The sequence below is a fragment of the Pygoscelis adeliae genome, unplaced genomic scaffold (genome assembly GCF_000699105.1).
Source record: "Pygoscelis adeliae isolate BGI_AS28 unplaced genomic scaffold, ASM69910v1 Scaffold92, whole genome shotgun sequence".
Taxonomy (NCBI): Eukaryota; Metazoa; Chordata; class Aves; order Sphenisciformes; family Spheniscidae; genus Pygoscelis; species Pygoscelis adeliae.
The window spans coordinates 1,665,660-1,686,390 of NW_008824306.1; the positions used below are offsets into that span (position 1 = coordinate 1,665,660).

General features: G+C 37.0%; 1 protein-coding gene across 2 annotated transcripts in view; it reads right to left on the reverse strand.

Annotated features, from left to right (window-relative positions):
* USP9X (ubiquitin specific peptidase 9, X-linked) overlaps positions 1–19,389 on the reverse strand; it is a 79,496-nt gene extending 60,107 nt beyond the window's left edge. For both annotated transcript variants that reach the window (XM_009318896.1, XM_009318895.1), the window contains exons 1-11: positions 19,141–19,389; positions 17,094–17,239; positions 16,714–16,793; positions 10,470–10,582; positions 9,463–9,681; positions 8,170–8,285; positions 7,644–7,895; positions 7,431–7,569; positions 5,670–5,822; positions 1,662–1,766; positions 632–838 (exon numbers count right to left, since the gene is read on the reverse strand). In XM_009318896.1, coding sequence (XP_009317171.1) covers positions 632–838; positions 1,662–1,766; positions 5,670–5,822; positions 7,431–7,569; positions 7,644–7,895; positions 8,170–8,285; positions 9,463–9,681; positions 10,470–10,582; positions 16,714–16,793; positions 17,094–17,239; positions 19,141–19,236 — 1,626 coding nt within the window. In that variant the 5' untranslated portion in view covers positions 19,237–19,389. The remainder of the gene's footprint in view (positions 1–631; positions 839–1,661; positions 1,767–5,669; positions 5,823–7,430; positions 7,570–7,643; positions 7,896–8,169; positions 8,286–9,462; positions 9,682–10,469; positions 10,583–16,713; positions 16,794–17,093; positions 17,240–19,140) is intronic.
* Positions 19,390–20,731: the final 1,342 nt, after the last annotated feature.

Consider the following 20,731-nt stretch of genomic DNA (forward strand, 5'->3'; position numbering starts at 1 on the left):
TTTCCCTTCTTTTATTTATTTCTACTCACTGGTACTAGAGTTAACTGCTATAAAATATCAAGAAACAATGAGAAACTGTTTCTTAACAACTAAGAAACAAAACCTGGCTGTCAAGACAGATACGGATTAGTTTCGAACCACAATGAATTATTATTCTGGCAGACTTCCATAGAAGTTTGGGTGGGGAAGGAGAGCGTGTAATAGTTTTCACTGTCCTTTCCTAGGACCTTTCTAATATTAGACAAGACGTATAAGGACTTACTGAAAAAAACAAATTAGCATAAGGGAGTTTGGAAAAAGGCAAAGACAGGAGGGGGGGCTGCTTTTCCTTTCTTCCTATTTACTTTGGTAGGGCTCTTTTCCAATTCCTCCGATGTGGTCATTACAGTATATCACCAATTGCAACAAGACAGGCAAACTGATGTATTTCAGTCTCTCCAATTAAAGCACAAACTGTGTTATTTTAAATATGTCCCATAATATTTTTAAAATACCTGGATGTTGGTAGAATAATAAAAATCTATGACAAGGAATACTTTTGTTAAATTACCAAATCCCTAGAATTTTTCATGGGGGATGGAAGGAAACTGTCAGTGACTGGTTTTACAACAGAACATACCAGATTACTCACCTGTGAACAGCTGTAATCTAAGATTTTAATATGGGCACTAAGAGCCTGGTCCATGATATCAACTGGTACATCATCACTATGAGCCAAATTCCACAAGAGGTTCAGCACTTTGTGTGCCATCACACCATCCTTGTCATCCTCTGCAAGACGACGAATTAACTCAAGTAGTTTCTCACGCTGTTTCTTGCTTGCATTTGTCCAACTTGCCTAAGAAAAGATTTTATTTGATATGAAAACTGTCTTTTTTTTTTTACATTCCACACATAACCTGCACCATTAACAAATGATGCAACAATAAAGTGATGCAACTATATAACAAACTTTCACATTAACTTCTTTAAATTATAATATATATACAGTTCTTACTGTAACAAACTCTCAGAAACAACTCGTTTTGCTATTTCAATCAAATCATTATATGCTTATAAACATTCAACATTATCTTCCTGAGACTGTTTCATCCTGTATCTATGTTAACCAGAGAAAAAAATTATTACACGATAAGGAGGAAGTTGGGGGAGCGGGGAACAGAAGTCCTTGATCTCTACTTAAAGATCGAAAGTAGCAATGCCCAGTAAACTTGATGAAACCTACTGCAATGCTATTCCAAACAATCATTTGGAACAAATGCAAAAAACTATTTAAGATAAATCACTTACTTTATTTGAGAAATTCAATATTCCTAGGATTGCTGAATGTCACTTTAATACTACAGGCCTCAACAGATGTGCATTATCCAAAAGCATTTAAACCAGAAAACAAAATTGTCATTAAACTAGCGTAACTAGTCTTTGCTTTAGACAGGAAGCAAACCGAAAAATCTCACAGTGAATGCTTGTTGAAGAGTAGCACAATCTAGCATTTCTAATATTAAATATTACAGACTGTTGCTATACACATTAAGAAGTCTTTTAACACAAGGAAACTGTCTGTACCTACAGTAAGTAGAAAGTAGACATTGAAAGAGTCGCAAATCTGTATCCAACTTCACAACCCATTTCCTGAATACAGTCAAAACATGCATAATTACCTTAAAACAATCAAACAGGTGATCGAGCTGTTCAGGAGAGAAATCCCAAGCTAATTTTGCAAGGAGATCATGTACATTTTTTACAATGGCTTCGTGTTTTCCTGCCTGTCAAGATGACAAAAAGAATCCACCAATATTTGTAGCAACCCGTATTAAGTCAAGCAGCAAGACATCCTACATCATTTTTACAAGAAAACTGTTCCAGGTGGCCCCCAAAAAAAGCTGACGTTGTGGGAGCAGCGTGGCAAACTGAATACTTACTTCAGTGGGAAGTCACAATATTTAGATTTCCCTTATATGTGTAAGTATGCAAGTGTGCTCTGTGTGTGTGCACACAAGTATTTATTTAGAATATAAATACTGTAGTGCCACAATATTTATTTTTTTTAACGAAATCATGCTGGGATAGTAGACAGTAAAGTCTAAAAGGGTATTTTAACTTACAAATCAGTATTTTTAATTTAATGTAGTTTTTGTGGTTTTTTTTAAGAAAGGACTCAAAATCCGTTTCCTCAATGAATTTCATTGAGGTGTTTTAAGCTGAAAAAAAATTTTTAGTATTTCCACATAGTTTCTCAGGATGAAGTACTTCCTTTGTGCTAGTGGATTCATGGACAACTAAAGCTTTCTGTTACAAACAACTTGTTGGTAGACAACATTTTAAAGTCCAGCAGTTTATAAACTTACAAAGTCTAACAATCAAACAACTAATGGTAAGATGTTGAGTTATACACTAGACACTATTTTAAACGAGAGTTTGGTGTACATCACAATTTTGACGTTTAAGGAGGAAGACAATAAGGAAAAAACAGCTAGCTCAATTTTAACATGCCCAGGCTGGAAAATGCATCCGTACTTTAAATCTGCACTCAAAACCAACAATTTTGGACTATGTGAATCAATAGCTGATTTACTGTAGAAAAATTTCCTGTAAGTGTAGAATAAAAAATGCGAAACGAATACCTAGAAAACAAACTCTGATGTAATCAATCTTGTACAGTATTAAAAATGCATGCATGAGCAGTTTTGAAATTCATTTCCTTCTAAAAGATTGCATCAGTAGTTCGCTTAAAACAAAAAAGTCTAATAGCTTTGTTACATGCTGTGCCATAAATTCTTTACAGCGTGCTATAAATTTTTCTTTAAAAAAGTGAATTTACGGAGTAACGTGCATTTTCATGTTATGGGTCAGATTATGAGAGTGGGAATTACTAAACCACTTATTCCACTTGATTTTGCAAAACATCGTATAATTTTTTTTATCCAGACCATTTCCTGGATAGAAAGAAAAATGAGCATACAGGGCAGAAAACATCTACAATGTAACAAATAAAAGGAGAAGTATGGCAGCTGCTGGGGGGGCAGGGCAAGAAGACTAAGAATAAGGCACATAACAATCTTGTCTCGGGGGGGTTTTAACAGACATGGGGAAGCCCTTAAGAACAGAAAAGGCTGGGGAAGCAGTACAAGACAGTAGGAGGAGGTAAGGAACCTGGTGTGTGAACTGTCAGCTTGCTGTGCTGAAACAGGGAAGCGCATGTCAAGTTCTAGTTAAATGCTCCAGAATGTAAGTAATGAGACTCCAACACTACTCTCTACAATTTTATCTCTTGTCCAGCTGCATCCTTCCCTGCAACTCAACAGGCTGCAACTTAATGCTTGCCTTTAGAGACCTCCAACATTATTCCTTGAACCAAATATACTTCTATTTTGTGAGCACTTGCTTTGTAAGGCACAAAAACACTTCAATAAAACTTAAAACTTATGTCGCCTTCTAAAGGCAAAAGCAGCATGATTTTATTACTTTTCATAAACTACTTATTTTTATTCTAGTTGTGTACCGATATTCTCAGGGCACTTCTATACCGTCAACTGTAAATTTGTGCATGCTCACCCTCTAAACCCAGGCAGCAACATAACGGCTCTAGCCTGAAAGCAAAACCACACCACTGCTGCACTGAGCCAGAGCTAAAATAGCCTGCCTGTTATATAAAGCTACACAGTAAATCAAAGCTTCGCTACTGAATTTCATGCTCCAGCTGCTCATAGCAGCAGTCATTTAGTAAGAACTTCTAAAAACTACTAAACACAGGGAGTAGTGAAGTTGGTAAAAATCATTCTGTCTTAGCAGATTTTGGTATTCTCACCTTTTAGTCTATTTTAGTTCCATGGCCAAAGCCACAGTGAAACCATCTACCTGAATAATACTTACTGAATTCAACTTCAACACAAAAAAAAAAAATACAGGGCAAAACTGTAGCAACTGCACTGTAGGAACTACCTAATTGAAAGCCAGGTATTTGAGAGTATAGGAGATTTTTTTTTTTTTTTTTTTTTTCTCTCAACTGTTGGGGTGGACTGTCCCTGTCTTTTAAGGGTTGTACCATTTGTTCACACTTTTCTGAAAGGGTAAAAAGTTTGGCTTAAACTAGCTTATCCACATGTCCCATTTCCAGGCACTATGAGTAATATAATTGCTTGGAAGACTCCTTCCAAATATCAGATTTTTTTTTTTTCTTTCTTATAAAAGGTGAGGCTCTAATATAGCTAATACAAGCCTACTAACAGCAAACTAACTTCTCAAATTCTCCCCCCCCCCCAACTTCTTACACAGACAGTCTGGAGAAAGAAAACTAACAGTACAATCACAGACCTTAATTCAAGTAATCTGTGTATTACTCTTGCATGATGTAATTTTCTAAACAGAACTTAGGGGTAACGAGAAAAATGAAGATTTTCTTGAGTTTCAGCCTGTGCAGTTACTATCATGCTGGAATTGAAGTCTAGAGATTATGAAGTTAGTTGAAACACCAGAGATCTCAAGTCGACCCTCCACTACATCAGGTGTAGTCCCAAGTGCTTTAAACATAACCTGAAACTAGCATGCCTGAAAATAGGGACACCTGGATAAGTCCACTTAAGCCAAACTGTTACAGTTTCAGAAGAACGTGAACACACAAACTAAGGATATACTACTACCCAATTCCTGTATTAGCCCTTGTCATGGTATAACCCCAGCGGGCAACTAAGCCCCACACATCCGCTCGCTCACTGCCCACCCCACAGCGGGATCGGGGAGAAAATCAGAAGGGTAAAAGTGAAAAAACTTGTGGGTTGAGATAAAGAGTTTAACAGGTAAATCTTTTGCTTTACCTACATAGCCCCATATAAACCACTATGAAGAAATTTAATTCTATTCCTGCCAAAACCAGTACAGCCCTCTATCTTGGAAACTGGATTTAGCCTTCCCACACTTGAAAGACTGGCCTAAGGGCTTACTTGTACAATTATGTTAGAGTTTCACTACCAATTACTTATGAACAAGGATTTATGTAGTCATGCTTGTTTCTATCCTAAAATGACCTTTTATTTTCTGTCTACTCAATAATTAATAATGATTTTGTCTCTTCAGCTGCCCTTTTTGTGTGCTAAACTCATGCAGCCCACAGCTAGGAAGCCCAGCTTCACTGATCATTTCAGTAAACAAGCCAATATTGCAAAATTTATAATTTTTGAAAAATAATCATTACAACACAAAGGAAAGAATTTGCTGTTAAACAACTTCTAGAACAGTCATTATTATAAGCCTGATTAACAGCACTCTGCCCAGGAAAAATTTATACAACTGTGGTGAACTCAGAGATTAGCAATACATATTCTTAATGCATTTTAAAATATTAAGTCATAATGTATCATGTTCTTTCATAATCTAGACTTTGCTCAACGCTGAGGGTTCCTTAATACTTAAAAAGGATAATCTTTGCACCATGTTTGAACTGTTCCTTTAGACTTTACATACACGTGTAATTGACCCTTTCTACTGAAGACATTTGAGAAGACAATATTGAGATCCAGGGCTTCAAAAAAGAACACCATTTGATTTCAAAATTTTCTTTAGTTTTGTCTAACACCAAGCATAAGAAGCACAAGTCATCATCATCTTCTCAATACATGACACAGAACAAGATCCCTCTTGCGCAGTAGCAGACAAGCAGTTGAATTCTTTACCTGTGCAGCCCAAATGTTGTCAAGATCCTGCAAAGTGAGGGCTTTCTCTTTGATGACAAAACGAAGAATTTTCTCTAACTTCTCTACATACTGAGGTTGATGAAGACTATCTCTCAACACAATTGATAAAATATTATTCTGCTGGATCCATTCCTGAATATAAAAAGAAAGTAGTGTCATCTCAAATTATTGGAGTGCCGTCACTGACATTTAAGCTAAAAAGAAAAATTTCAACCTGTTACAGATTAATGACTTTATATACAATATTCTACTTGGGAGAAGTCAGAAAGTTGCAGCACAAGAAGGTATTTATCTCTTAACTTTCATTTCCTCTTTTAAAAAAAAAAAAAAACACAACAGCATTTTAAATAATCCAATATACTAGTCACTGTGATATCTTAAGGGGAAATATTTTTTCAGGCATATTACAATGATGAACTCAAAGCATAAAAATGTTCAAACAACTTCAAAAACATAAAAAGCCAACAGTAAGAACAGTTAACTCTTCTATTCAAGGAACAAAATTTTTCTCTTCCAATTCACAATCATTAAATATCAAAACCGAACTGTTTGAGACACTTCTAGCTTTACTGGTGTGCCTACAGCATATCATAGAAAAAGGGCATAAGCAAGGACTTAAATATAAAAAGGTTAGATTACTTAAGTACTGCCACGTATAGGGTTTTTTTTAAATGCTTCTAATTGAATTAGAGGCAAATATTCAAGCCTTATTTAAGTAGATGCAATGTTTTTCAGCAATGTCATTGACAGAGTCAGATTAGGGTCATGTATTTTTTGTTCTGACTGAAGCAAAGCAGTGTGTGCTTTGAGCACTGAAAAACAAAACAAACGTACACAGCATCATACCTTCCAACAGTGTCCTTGATTACAGACTTACAATATTCAAGCTAGTCTCGTGAAATACTTAAACCTAGAAGTTTCCATTTAAAAACAGAGGTCTTGTCTGAGATGCCAAACTATAGGGAGTATGTAAAAGAGAGATGTATTTCTTTAAAAAGTCAAACTGTAGTCATTCTTCTTTTGTCAGCAGTCCTTTTGCAGATTATAAACCTCACAACAGGTAGCCAGTCACAAAGATGGGGCAGAACAGTGCAAAAATCACTTAACAGAATTAAATTTCACAAAGATGAAGAGAAAGTTGTCCTTACTTTAACTTTATAAAAGCTCATTTTAATAGTTCCCTACATATGCGCTCAAGCATGAAACAGTAGCCCAAGTATGTAAATATTAAATAAATAAATAAAATAAAAATGTGATATCTAGAACTTTCTGTACCAAAGAATCCAGCTTCTGAAATGTGAAAAACAGAGTAGTCACTAGAACTCTAATGAGAAAAAACTACTTCAAGCACAAAACCCAGACTGGATCCTTACTTAAATGAACATTCGATTTTTAGGTACAGTGGCACTAAAGTTTCAAATGAATCACACCTGTTTTATCTAGGTTTGTTTTTAAACACCATATAAAAACCATACTATTCAAGGATTCCTTTTTAAAGCATGTTTTTAGCAGCACTGAAAATAATTCTCAACAGCAGCTTTGAAACAAATACAGCAATTTTTCACAGAAAGACTACAATTAAAATGACTTATCACCATGACATGACACGTACTGTTTATAACGCTAGATATGAAAGTTAGCAGTGTGTGCAGGATCCATAATATATAGCTACTTCTACAAGTAAAGTAATAAGGAGGAAGAAAATCTATTCAATGAATTTCAGTGAAGAGGAGAACTTACTGCCATTCTTTCAGCTGTAAGCCATTCTTCCTCTTCAGGATTACCATGCCGATGAGTATAATATGACACACTGGATATTACTTTGTTAACTTCATTTAGTGCATTCATTTTACCATTGAAAGAAGAAATTTGTAACAACCTGTAAGAGAAATTAAAAGTAAGAAGTGCGGAAAAAAGTGTCAGAAGCAGCATATCATATTAGGAGTAGCTTACCTAAGTATCATTTTTAACCTAAATATTTCTAAGTTTTTTACAGTTTCTTCTTGTCCTGGAACTCTTGAAGCTAAATTCTTTAGAGATTTGATTATCATTGACAGAGCATCATTTTTGGCTTCATTCTTTGCTTCTTTTTTCAGTTCATCATCTGTTAAATTTTCTAAAAATTGTGGAACCATTTCTATAATTGGAAGGAAATATTTCTTCACTGTATGTAATGTTAGAAATTCGTAACATTGTCCGAATGGCCTAAAAAGAAAGAAAAAAGGGATCAAAGTGCCATAATGGGTAGTTGTGTAATATTAAGATAGTAACGAGCAATTCATTCAAGAAATTCAAATCTATTCACAAGCACATGAAATGTTGAAGGTAAACACAACTAGTTAAGAGATTCAGTGAGGGGAAGTGCTTCAAAGAAAGACTGAGCTTTGCGCTAACGTAATATTTTATTAGTATTATTTAGCAAATACTAATATTTACTTAGTCCAACTTTTTGAAATATGTATTATTTTAAAAAACTTACTTGATGAGAGCTGCAATTATCTGAACATTCAATGCTGATCCACTCATGAAGCGATCATGCAAGATCTGAAATCCATTTAATGTGCCAAACTTGTTGATAAGATCTACTAGCCAACCCTGCGATATAATAAACAGTTATTTTCTGACATTTACAAATTACCGTCTAGAAATACTTTCAAGTACCTGTTAGAATAAAACTTGCTTTGAAAAAGTCCTAACACAACAAACTGTTAGAAGGTAATAGAATTGACAGTGAACTTGCCTATACAGTTTAAATATTCAGTTTTAAGGAAATGCTTAGAAATAGGAAACACAATCTTTCTCGTTATCATGTCAAAAACCAGATACTGTATATTAGTCAGTCAAAGAATTTTACCACATATGTAGGAATAAAAATTACTATACTTCAGGTTCATCTTTGGCTGCTAAGTTACTACAAAAAGCATGATGATTCTGGTATTCTTTTTCTGGTCCTGGACGTGATAATGCTGTATATAAAAGCAGTAAGAATGCAAAATAACATTCTTCTAAACACAGTTAGCAATGCAAGGAAGTCCAAGGACACAGAGTTATTTATCTTTGGTTCTTACATATCAATAGCTAGCAGTTCTACTAAAAAGGAAAAAAAAAGGGGGAAGAAAGACAAAAATATAATTCAGTTAGTTCCTGTAGTTGTACCAATGTCATTTGGAGGACAATTCTGAAAAATTGAGACCCAAGAACAGATTACTAATCTGCACTGCCAGTTTAAAAAAAAAAAACAAACAAAAAACCACCACCAAAAAAAAACCCAGCAACCCCCCCCCCCCCAAACCAAGCCAAAACAAAAACAAACCCCAAAGCCACACTGACACTAGCATCCCACGTCCAATTAAAAACATTTCTCTCATCACTGGGAACTATAAGAAAAGGGAGAGAAAATTCCTACTTTATCACATAATCTCCTCCTCAAAATACGTCACCTACAAAACCATGTTGAGTGAGAAGGTAAACCCATCAACTGGCAAATACAAGCAAGCCAATTAACACAGTAGGAATGGCATTCCAATAGAGTTGTGACAGATTACCACAGAAACACAAGACAGTGTGATTGTGGACCAAAGACTGAAAGTTAGGAGGAGAAATTTAACTGATCATGATTTAATGTACAAGTGAAAAGCAGCAGAACATCTTAGTGATATAGAGAATGAAGCGGGAAGGAGGGTTCCCCTCTAAAAACACTTCTCTATGGCTGCTGTGTAATTAGGTAACACTACATAAAATTAAAAATACAGGTCTGAAAATGCTCTCATACCTTCGGTGATCGTGGGTCAGGAGGACGGGCATAAAGTTCATCTTCAGCGAGCTGGACTCCTGCAGGAACTGTTTCTGAGGGACGAGTACCATTGTACAGATGGAATTTGCAGTGAGGATTTAAGGCCATGGCAAGAAGTTCAAGAAGGGGAAACCAATCTTGGGACAGCTTGGCCACACAAAGTTCCACTAGTCGATGAGTGTTGTTAATAATACATCTCTATTAAGAAAAAAAACAACCACCAAGAATATGGCAGGTGACTGTATGATGAATATGAACTATAAACTCTGAACCATTTGTACCCAGTATGCAGAGTTGTGTAAGTTTTACAACATTGTATTTTTATTTGCACTTCCTCCAATAAAGGCTTTAAACAAACATTAAACTACCTGTTTTCAGCTAAAAATAAAATTTAGGAAAAAGACAAAATTTCGGTTATTTTAGACATTCATGAATCACCACTGAACTATTAACTTTTCCTTCTTTCACCCATTTCTCTCACAGATTTTAATATGCTTATGAAGATATTGTTTGTATCTTCACAGTTTCTAATTTGGCAAGTGACTAGCCATCCAACAGGTAGTTTTTATATTCAAACAGCTGCTACAAACATTCAGAAGTTAGCAGGTTGCTAAAAGCTTTTACTAAAAAAGTAAGTTTTCACGTCCTAGCATGCACATAAAAATAACCAAGTCTCAACATCTGGCCAAAGACAGCCTGCCTAACAAGAGCTGCACTACTGAACATACAAAGTTCAGTTCCTCTCCATATCATCTCTCATGTTTTACTTCCTTCCAAAAACACCAGAGGCAGTAAGATGAAACAATGATAGAAGGATGACTTCCCCACTCCCCAAGAGCCATGTATAAAAAAGTTCTCCCGGTTGTCTGTTGAGATGAGTTTCAAAAATGAGATTCAGTCTCTGCAATCTCCTCCGTCACAAAAAGGCAGTCTCCTTCCTCATTTAAATCACTATGCTTTTCAGAAACACAACTTTAAAAACTCACATGAATCTCAAACTTCCAGCCGCTCACTGCCTCATCTGTAAGGATTTTTGTGAAAGAAATTGTTAACCCATCTCGAAAAAATCGCTGGCATGCTTCACTTTTGACATCAAGGCCTATTTTAAAATAGAAAAGAAAAAAACAAACTATTAGATATGCAATTTCATTAGTTGTTACACGAACTTTTAAATATTGAAAGTAGCGATTTGGACTTCAAAGGTTTGGCGTTCAAAGTTTCAGAACTCTTAAGAAGAGAAGCCTTGGATGAAGACAAACTTACATAAGATTGAATGCACAAAAACCTGACAGATTAATATTCTAGTAAAGCCACCTCAAAAATTGCACTCCTTTAGATAATTTTTAAATTATTTTAAACACGTGATAGGGTTTCGTTTTTCCCCATGCTTGTTAACACTCAAAGATATAGTAGGAAAAATAACAATAAGTACATTCTTTATCTTCCATTTTTCTAGTATACATGCATTTATGTTCTTCTCTTGTTTAGTTGCTACCAATAAAACTCAGAGAGTGAAGAGGAGAAAGGGTGAGACCTGCTCAGCTTCCCAGATACAATTAACCTGCAAAAATAAACATGAATCCTTCTGTCTCTCACCCTCACTTGAGTACAGTTTCTTGTAATTCTGCTATCAGGATCCAACACACCTAGACCCCAACACTGCTGTAAATCTTTGCAGCCACCATGTCAAGTTTAAAATTAAAGAACAGTGCTCCATAGTTTTTCTTTTAGCTATTTGAAAACTCTGGATTTATTTACAACCCAGTATTTCAAGAAATCTGTATTTCCCCTTCAAAAATTCAGTTAGAAAATCTAAATAGGGCTAAAAGCCAACAGAAGAATATATTGAACGTGTATCAGTATGCACTGGAAACGATGAAAGCCACCGGGCACATTATAAAAAGAAAACTGTGACCTGCCTGAACAGTTTCTTTACAGAACAAGTTTAGTTTTCAATCAGGGAATCTTAGCATTCAACAAGCCTACAGTGCCTAGATTCACAAAAATCATTGCCGTCACCCCCACCCCACCCCCTGAAACCTCCTTAATGAGACAACCTGACAGTAACTTCCACTGGTTGGGAAGGATTGGTTTGGGTTATCAAATTGAAGTTCCTCATAGTCATAAACAACTGTGCAACAAAGGTTCCTTTCAAAAGTGGTCTCAGAACATCTGCCCTGCTTGTTAGTACACACTACAAAGGCTTTCCAAACTCCTGTAACAGGGCTTGCTAGCCTATACTCTTACGCTGCATGCAGCTCTCAAGCAACTCGAGTAAAGCAGGAATCTTTGGAAAGCCCATCACCTCCTTGAAAACTACTCCAGTGTCCCCTCTTTTTATCACTACCAGAGGTACATGATATACACTATGCGGCCAAGTATAAAAACTCCACATTATCTTCCTATGTAGCTTGCAGTCTGGATAGCTGACATCCCTACACTACATAGTAAGTGCTACCAGTAACAAAAGGCCACAAGCCACAGCAATGACAACATGACAAAAGAAGAGAAGACAGACAGACACTGCCTAAAACTTAGGCATTTGCAGTAAACAAAGGACTTGGTTAAATTAACTCCTCAAGGAGGTAAAGATGACAACTTCACCCTATACATAACAAAGGACAGGGAAGGCATCCAATGTGGTCTACTTGACCTAGGGGAAACGTTCCTTTCTGAACCCAAATGTAACAATGAATTTAATTCTTGAATACAAATTTAAAGCAGGCACTCAAGTGATTTTAATGCTCCTCAGAGTACCAGTATACTGCACTGAAATATCTCAAACTTTCAAGTACTTCTTGGACCATCTCCCCCCACAAAGGTTGGCCAGCTTCAGTCAGCAAGATATTTCAAACCAAGTTCAGGAATACCAAAACAGTATGTTTCAAAATACGTTGTCCTTTCTGTACTTCACTGCACTTGGAAAGAGGGGGAAGATGTAGAACCTTAGAAGATACTTGTATGACTCCTGGATATACAATCACCTTCTCCCACAATGCTGCATACTGCTGAAATGACAGATTACGCTTAAGGAAGGAACGAAGGCTAGGTGTCTACAAGGACTAGAGTAGAATCAAAAGCAGGGTACAGAAGTCCTAGAAGACAGCAGGTTGGGAGAGGAAGCAAGAGTAATCCAAAGATAGTGAGAAGGGAAACAGCAATTACACTAGACACCTGGCATCTACTGCTTGAATCAGATTCAGTATCACTAACTCTTAGGTAAGACCGCAAACAGCCATTTTTCTCCCTCTTGTCCAAATTCTGAGGGCAGAGAAGGATAAGAAAGAATAAAACAGGTAAGTGTGTGCATGCAGCCCTGAGCTAAGTATTTAAAGAAAATTTGGAGAAATGGATTTATGCAGTGAGAAGAAAGTGAATATGAAAGGAAAAGTTGATGTACAATATACAGTATATGGGAGCTGCAATTAGGGGACTGGAGGAAGAACAGAGGGCCATTTCATTTCTGTACCTGCGCTTAAAAGCGGTCAATTTGCCAGATAAACCATGCAGAGTATATTAACCCTGCCACAAGAGCAGAAACAGTCTGGGTCCGCAAAACTTGTCAGCCCAGATGCAACTGTAGATAAACAAACTCATGCATCTGAGGGGTATTCAACAGTATAGGGCTGGAGCACTGAGGCCCCAGGCAAAATCACCCAGCTCCTCTTCTCCAGGACTTTGGATTACACAACTTTGTAGCTGCAACCCCAGAGCTGAGCTGGCTCCACACACTGGTGTGGCGCTGTGCCAGTGAAGCCTCCCCAGATCTGGAGCCTCAGGAAGTGCAGCACAGAAACCTTTCAGCAGCTTGGTAAGGGTTGGCTCAGACCCTGCAGAACTGACAGTGACCTGGAGCTAGTAAGCTCTAGGTAAACCCACACTTGCCCATGGGCACAGTGGCTACACATGGCACTCACAGATTCTGGCAGACTTTCAGTAACTCTTAATCATCAGGAATATGAGAGTCCTTCTACACCAAGACACTGCATTGGCCCTGCTGTAGTTCATTTCACTGAATTGATTCTAGCCCAAATACTGGCTAAGAAACTTTGGAACATGACAACACAAATCTGATGTCCTTGCTTTAGATAGATGGCTAAAAATAACTGTTTCAAGAGAATGCAGAAGGTACAGCTTCAGTAAGGAACTCAAGAGTGGTCCTACAGAAATGCAGATGGATCATCCAGAGAGAGGTGATCTTTAGAAAGGATGCTGGAAACAACTCCCATTATTGGGCTGCCTAGATTTTGGATGCACGTGTGCTCACACACGCACACTTTTTTTTTTCTTTTGAGGCTCTAGGGCCTGCCTCTCCTACTCTTTCACTCTTTCCCACTCCGTGCAGTGAAATCTCATTTCAGTTTAAATAAGCTACAAATTCTAGAAGTTGCCTTGCATCTTGCTTGTGTGTGTCACATTGGAAAGTTTTGGCAGCATGTTAAAAATTGAATGTAAACATTAGGAGCAATAAAACCCACAACAAAGGCGGAGCACTGCAGAGTTGTTGAGGGGATTTTGAAAGAAAGAGTGGAGAATATTCTAGCCTATAAAAAAAACCAACACTAAAACAAATCTTTTTTTTTTTTTTTACTTTTAAATTTATAGCATCCAACTCACTGACATTTATTTCTGGAGCAAATCTCATTACTCAAAACACTTTGTAAGTATTCCAGAATTATTGTGAAGATAAACATCAGTCTTGCTATTAAATGCTATTTTTCAAATAGGTTTTCTTCTATTAGCAAGTAACTCCAGACTATGATTTGGTAGTCTTGTGGCTTGCTTAATGAAGAATAATACATTGATGCCTACACATAAAAAGATAATCTTCCATAAATAAATGCATCTGCCAGGAACAATGCAAGTCACAGTCTAGACAGGATTCATACTACTCTGTCAAATTTGCTCCTTGCACTTGAAGGTGGTAATGACGACATTTAATTCTTATGAGTACTTTCAATTCAGTTCAATTATGTCCCTTTCAATTTCAGTTCCTGAAAAGACTTAAAGAGGATGCAAATACCACTCTTATTTTATAGATATGGTCACAAAGACAGCAGTTACCCCAGAATCACTCCAGAATGCCAATGCCCACTGGCAATGTTAAGAATAAAAGTTACTTAAGAACCCTAACCACTGGAAAATGGTACTTGATAAAAAAATTTAGTAGGCTTTTTTTCCGGTTTTGTTGTTTCACAATCTAAATGAGTTACAGACTGCAATATAAAATTTATGTAATTCAACAAGCTGGTTATTTTTCAATTTCTCCTTTCAGTTCTTCCCTTTTGAAACACAACTCCTCAGATTAAGAAAAATGCCCACAGACGGGTAGCAAGGTGTCCAATTTTAGATCTTACTGAGATAATGGAACACATTTTCGATCTATCAAAAAATGTACACAACAGAATAATTTATAGTACTTCTCTATATATACACAGCTCCGAAAGTGTCTGCCAAGTTTTGAACTACCCAGCATCAGTTACACCAAGTGAGCACCATATCATATTCCTTAAGCACTGAAAGTTATTTAAAAGAACCATCTTAGCCATCATGTAACTTCAAGTAGCGAGGGAAAAACAAAATCTACATCTTTACAGTTACATCTACAGGATGTAACTGTATAAAGATAACACCGTTAAACAACTACTTCTAGCGGCTTTCCCTGTTTTCTCCTTAGCCAATAATCCTTGCGTACATACACACATAGGAATTCATCTAAAGGGCAAGGGGAAGGATAATTAAATAGCAATGCAGAAGCCCTTTTCAGAATTGGACATCAACAACAATAAAAAAATCAAAGTGCATAAAGCACATGACTAGATTTACACTGTTTTTCACAACTTCAAGAGGAAAAAGAGAAGACTTTTTGTTTGGGAACTTTCAACTAAGTCTAACGCTTTAGAGAAGTACGTTGATATTAGGAATAGCCAAAAACCTCATTCTGCTCTTATTACTTCTTATAACTTATTACTTGACAGTTTTTTGGGTTTGTTTTGGTTTTTTTAAAGATGACTTAACAGCTGGCAGTACATACCTCTCCTCTATCACAGATCACAGAGAATTTCTTTTTACTGCACTGTTCCAACAGTCCAGACACATAGATGGCTGCATTTTCTTTCCATAAGTTGGCATTTCTTTTGCTCCTGAACAGATGCGATCACTTGAAAATTCTACACTCACCTTAGGATTCCTGCCAGGCCTAGCTACATGCAAAGAAGCCAGTTCCAAGCGCAACTACGGCTGATAAATCAGTGTCGGCAACAACATGTCATTATCCTTGGATCACAAGTATGTACCCTAACTTTTGTTTCTCCAGAGAGTGCTCCAAAGCAAGAAAGACTTACAGAAAACAATCAAGGTAACTCAGAATATGATGACCACAATCAGCTTTTTATTCTGAAAACTGCCTAAGAATAACCTTTATTAACATGGAAATTAAGTCGTCCTGGTCCAGCTATGCAAAAGTAAGGAACAGGCACTTTGTATGTCACTATATTTAAAAACACAACTAGTTGGTAAGTGTAGATCTCCTAGAAAAACATTTTGATCTGACTTCTGGTACTACTCAAATACTGGGGCAACAAATACTGACCGGAACAGGAGACCAAAGCAACTTTCTAGGACAAAAGAACTTTCCAGAATGTATGACAAACTTGTCAATCTGAGTAGTACAATTTAGCAAACATATGCACAGTCCTGATACGGAACCCTCCTACTTCCAAGTGAATCAGACACAGCAAGCAATATGGTAGAATTATTAGTCTAAGTCATGCTGTTTAAAATTCCAACTTTTCTCTAACATTCTCAAAAGTATGTATGTGCCAGATTTGAACAAAAAGTTACAGCAAGACATTTGGAAAGCTAGATTAGTAACTTATTTTTAAAAAAAAAATAGAATTCTTTGAGTTTCAGTATCTGTTATAAAGACCAAACCCACTAGGTCTGATATCAAAGTGAATACAGAAAACAGGTAAGACAGGAATGACAAGATTTTTATTGCTGTGAGCTTATTCAGCTTCCCTACTCATACTAAGGCAGCTAATTTCTAACTACATTGATGGCTTTCTAAAATTTCTGATCTACAAAGGTTCCGCATACCACTCTGACACAATCTTCAGGACCAGGGCTGTAAAAGAAGTAATTAAGAATTTTTAAGCCTCCACCAGGGATTCAAAAGAACAAGAAAAGACTTTACATGCTGGCCCAATAATCACTGTCTTTTCAGCTTACCTTTTTTACTTAGGTCGATAGCAGCTTCTAGAAGAACTTCTAATTCCCCTTTCGGCAATACAGGAACAACCCATCGAGGCCTATATTCAAAAACAAAACAAACCCCCCTGTGTTTCAATTGTGCTTCTTAAAAATCAAGAATCCTTGCCCCTTCGTAATGCTTCTAATATAGCGTAAGAATATACATTTTTTAAAGGCCCTGATGAGCACTCTATTTAAAAAAAGACAACACTGATTTGAGCCTCTTTCTCTTTACAACTCTAACCCAATAAAATAAGTATTTCAAGAAATCCAGTGAAACAAAGATGCAAGAATCCTGATTCCACTATCAAGATATTTGCACAAATACTCTACACCCTCTGAAAAAAGTGTGAAAATACCTGTTGATCATGTCATCCAACTTTGCCAGGTCTGTGTGTGGAAACGCAGGCTCCTCATCTTCAAGCTGGGGTGGAGCATCTCCTTGGCCCTGCTCATCAGGCGGGGTAGCTGGGGAGTTCTCATTGGAAGAATCAGGTGAAGAAGTCTAAAATTGGTATGGAAAATACTTTAAATACTGCCTGCACTTACGTGCCACCTATTTTGGCATTTTTCCTTCACATTGTGTTTCAAAGAATCATCTGAAGTAAGTACCTGTCATCATAAAATATAATGAAATAATTTGGTTTCAGATTTATTAACAAAAACTAGAGCATAGAATGTGCTACATGCTTTCTATCTTGACAGTTTAAAAAATTAAGCTACTTCCCCAGTGAGGAAAAGTGGGTGTTTTTGTAACAGACTACTACTTTCAGCAGACCACATACCTAGAAGGTGAAAATAAAGACCATAGGGACGCTCCAGTTTTTACAAATCTTCTGCAGAAAAGATGACTATTTTAGGTAGAAAGACAAACTTCAGCAACAGCACAGAAGAAAATGATCATGAAAAACATTTTCTAAAAAAGTGTGCTAAAAATGAGTAACACTACTACAGCTGGCTACTAACCAACCTCCAAGAAGATGATTAGTTAAGCCCACTTCGATGGGCCATGCAAAATACAATGCATTTTGTAGATGCATGCTTATTTGTATATAGAAATAGTATGAATTGACAATAATAAAGATTCAAATCAGAACAGCACGATTTAGGAGGACAAGTGAGGACCAAAACCTCAAGAATATTTTTCACATGTTGCATTGCGTCTGGTTGGCATAGAGCTAATTTTCTTCACAGCACCCCGTATGGTGCTGGGTTTTGGATCTGTGACCAAAACGGTATTGATAACACACCAGTGGTTTGGCTATTGCTGAATAGTACTTGCACACATTTAGGGCTTTGTGTTTCTCACTTTGCTCCCCAGCAGTAGGTAGGCTGGGGGTGGGCAAGAGGCTGGGAGGGGACACAGTCAGGACAGCTGACCTGAACTGACCGAAGAGATACTCCATACCATATAGTGTCACGCTCGGCAATAAAATGGGGGGGGAGGTTTTTTGAAGGAAGCTGTTGCTGGGGGACTGCTGGGCATCCATCAGCTGGTGGTGAATGACTGCGTTTGTATCACTTGTTTCCCCCCCTACCCCTTCACTTATTAAACTGCCTTTATCTCAACCCATACAATTTCTCACTTTTCCCTTCTGATTCTCTCCCCCATCCCACTGAGGCGGAGGGAGTGAGCGACAGGGTGAGGGCTTACCTGGCAGCCAGGGTCAGCCCATCACACATGTTCCAAAGAACAATTCATTCTCAGGAAGTAACAACCATTAAAACTTAAGGTATTAAACAAATATCATATTCATACTGAATTAAATGACAAAGTGTGGCTTTTCTTTTGAATGGGTTTGGGTGCACTGTTTAAAAGCATCTTTTCTGGTATTTTTTCCCCAACAAAAAAGAATCATCACATTATGACGTAGTATTTTAAAGTTTTTGCTTGTCCTTTGAAAGCAGGATAACCTGTTCAACAAAAACATGCTAAGTTCTTCAGGAAGTCTAGTACGATGAATGGAGACCTCGATGAAGCTGGTCTTAAAGAGCTTATACCTGCTTGTAAGCTGTTTTATCCAAAAAGTGCTTTTGCAAAACTGAGCATAAACTGAAGTCACAGAGAGTAGTTTTACCAATCTGTGGCAGGTAAATCTACAATGCAGTTCTGAGGAAGCTTCTGATACTGTTCCAAGAAGGCTTCTTATCCAAAATACATATGCTTGAAAGAACTATACCACTGCCTGAAAAAGGAGCGTCTTTTGCAATGCAGTGCTCCCTAACTATATCTACTTTGCCAATAGCACTGATGTCATCCCTGAAAATCTTTTTGTACTTCCAGACACACAAAAAATACCTAACTTAACTGGACATCTCTAGGAATATACAAACTCAAATTCAGAAACTCTATTTCTAAAGAACTAACCCCTTTATTTTTAGACAACTTGATTGTTAATATCATACCTGATTCTGCTGGAGAGGAGGCTGGGACTGTCCATCAGGAGCCTGGCCCTGGCTATCATTCCCTCCTACCGGAGAGCCACGAGTCGTGGCTGTCATACTCGACACAGGGCAGATCTTTGCAATTTTGTCTGCTTATGTAGTTGTTGTGAGAGAAGAAATTATAGTCCACTTAGTAAAGTTGAAGTACCAGCATATGCTTGCCTTAAAATGCTCCAACTCAAGAACATGCCATCTTGCAGAGACCATTGCATAACCTGAAAAAAAAAGAAAAAGACAATATGCTATATTGACACATGCATATAAAAGTAATCCATACCTGGAAAAGAACACTACAAAAACAAATACACCGCTATAAAGAATCTTTTATTTTAGACTTAGTATTTCTTTTTATTGAGTACAACTGACATCAGAAGAAGGTAACATTTGAAATCTTCAACATGATTTTAATGTTCTAAGTAAAAATTACACTAATAATTACACCCATACACTACTGTGAAACTGACACACATGCAAAATGCAGCTGTTTACTCTGACTCTGTTGTGCTTGAATTGCTACAGTAGATTTTCAATTTGAATTCAAGGTGCTGATCGAGATCTATGTAGAAATGACCTGGTTAAGAGCATAAACAGCTAAATTTATCATCTTTTCCAACGCTCTTCTCCTGACACTGTCCAAATGCAGATGTCAGAGGGAGTTAAGAGATTGATTCCGCCTCACCTAAGACTAACAGAGACCCTGCAGCCAAACTTCTTCTATTAGCACATCAGTATTTACCCAGCGCATTTGACCTGTATTCCCCTCTTCCAGCACGTGCCTATGAAAGCCTGGGTCTGGACTTCCAGGCCCACTACAAAGCCCATCACATCCCCACCAAGTATTTTAGAGGATTATAGGAAGAACATTCTGACATCAGATTTATTTGTTGATCTTGTAATCATGAAACACCAACAGTTCAATAATCACTATGTATTTCAACTTCATTTTGTTAAATACAGAAATAAAAAGTTGCATTAAGTTATAACAGCAATTCCACTCTATACCACAGGGCATTGTATAACCACAGAAGACAAAACGTAATTTTCCAGAGCAACTCAGACTTCCTAGCACCACATAAACAACAACAGTACTTAGAAAGTTCAAAAGCCAAGTAGGGTGGTAGAAAGAATTGTACGAGCTTTCAGCAAGATTCATTTGGCAGTGCTAAGTTCCCAATTCAATCAGCAAAAGCTTCGAGTTAACAAGTTAGAGTGAAATTTCTGCTGTAACGCTATGCATATTTGTAAGTGTTTTATTATGATGTCTCATCTCAAATTAATTCTCAATGCTGTTATCTTTCTCCAAACACTTTAAAATCCTTTCCTAAATTGTGCAAATTTGCAAGCCGTTACATACACAGTAAAAATTTTGACTGAATACTCTATTCCTCCGCTGTCCAGTCTCCAGTATTAACAGCACCAACAAATTTAGAGATCTCTAATATTGTCACTTCACATTCATTTTTGAACAAAATTGTATTCTTTGAATACAGTCAACTGTAATCCATCCCCACCCTTCAGAATTCATATTCATAGGGCTTAGTAAGCCTGCTAA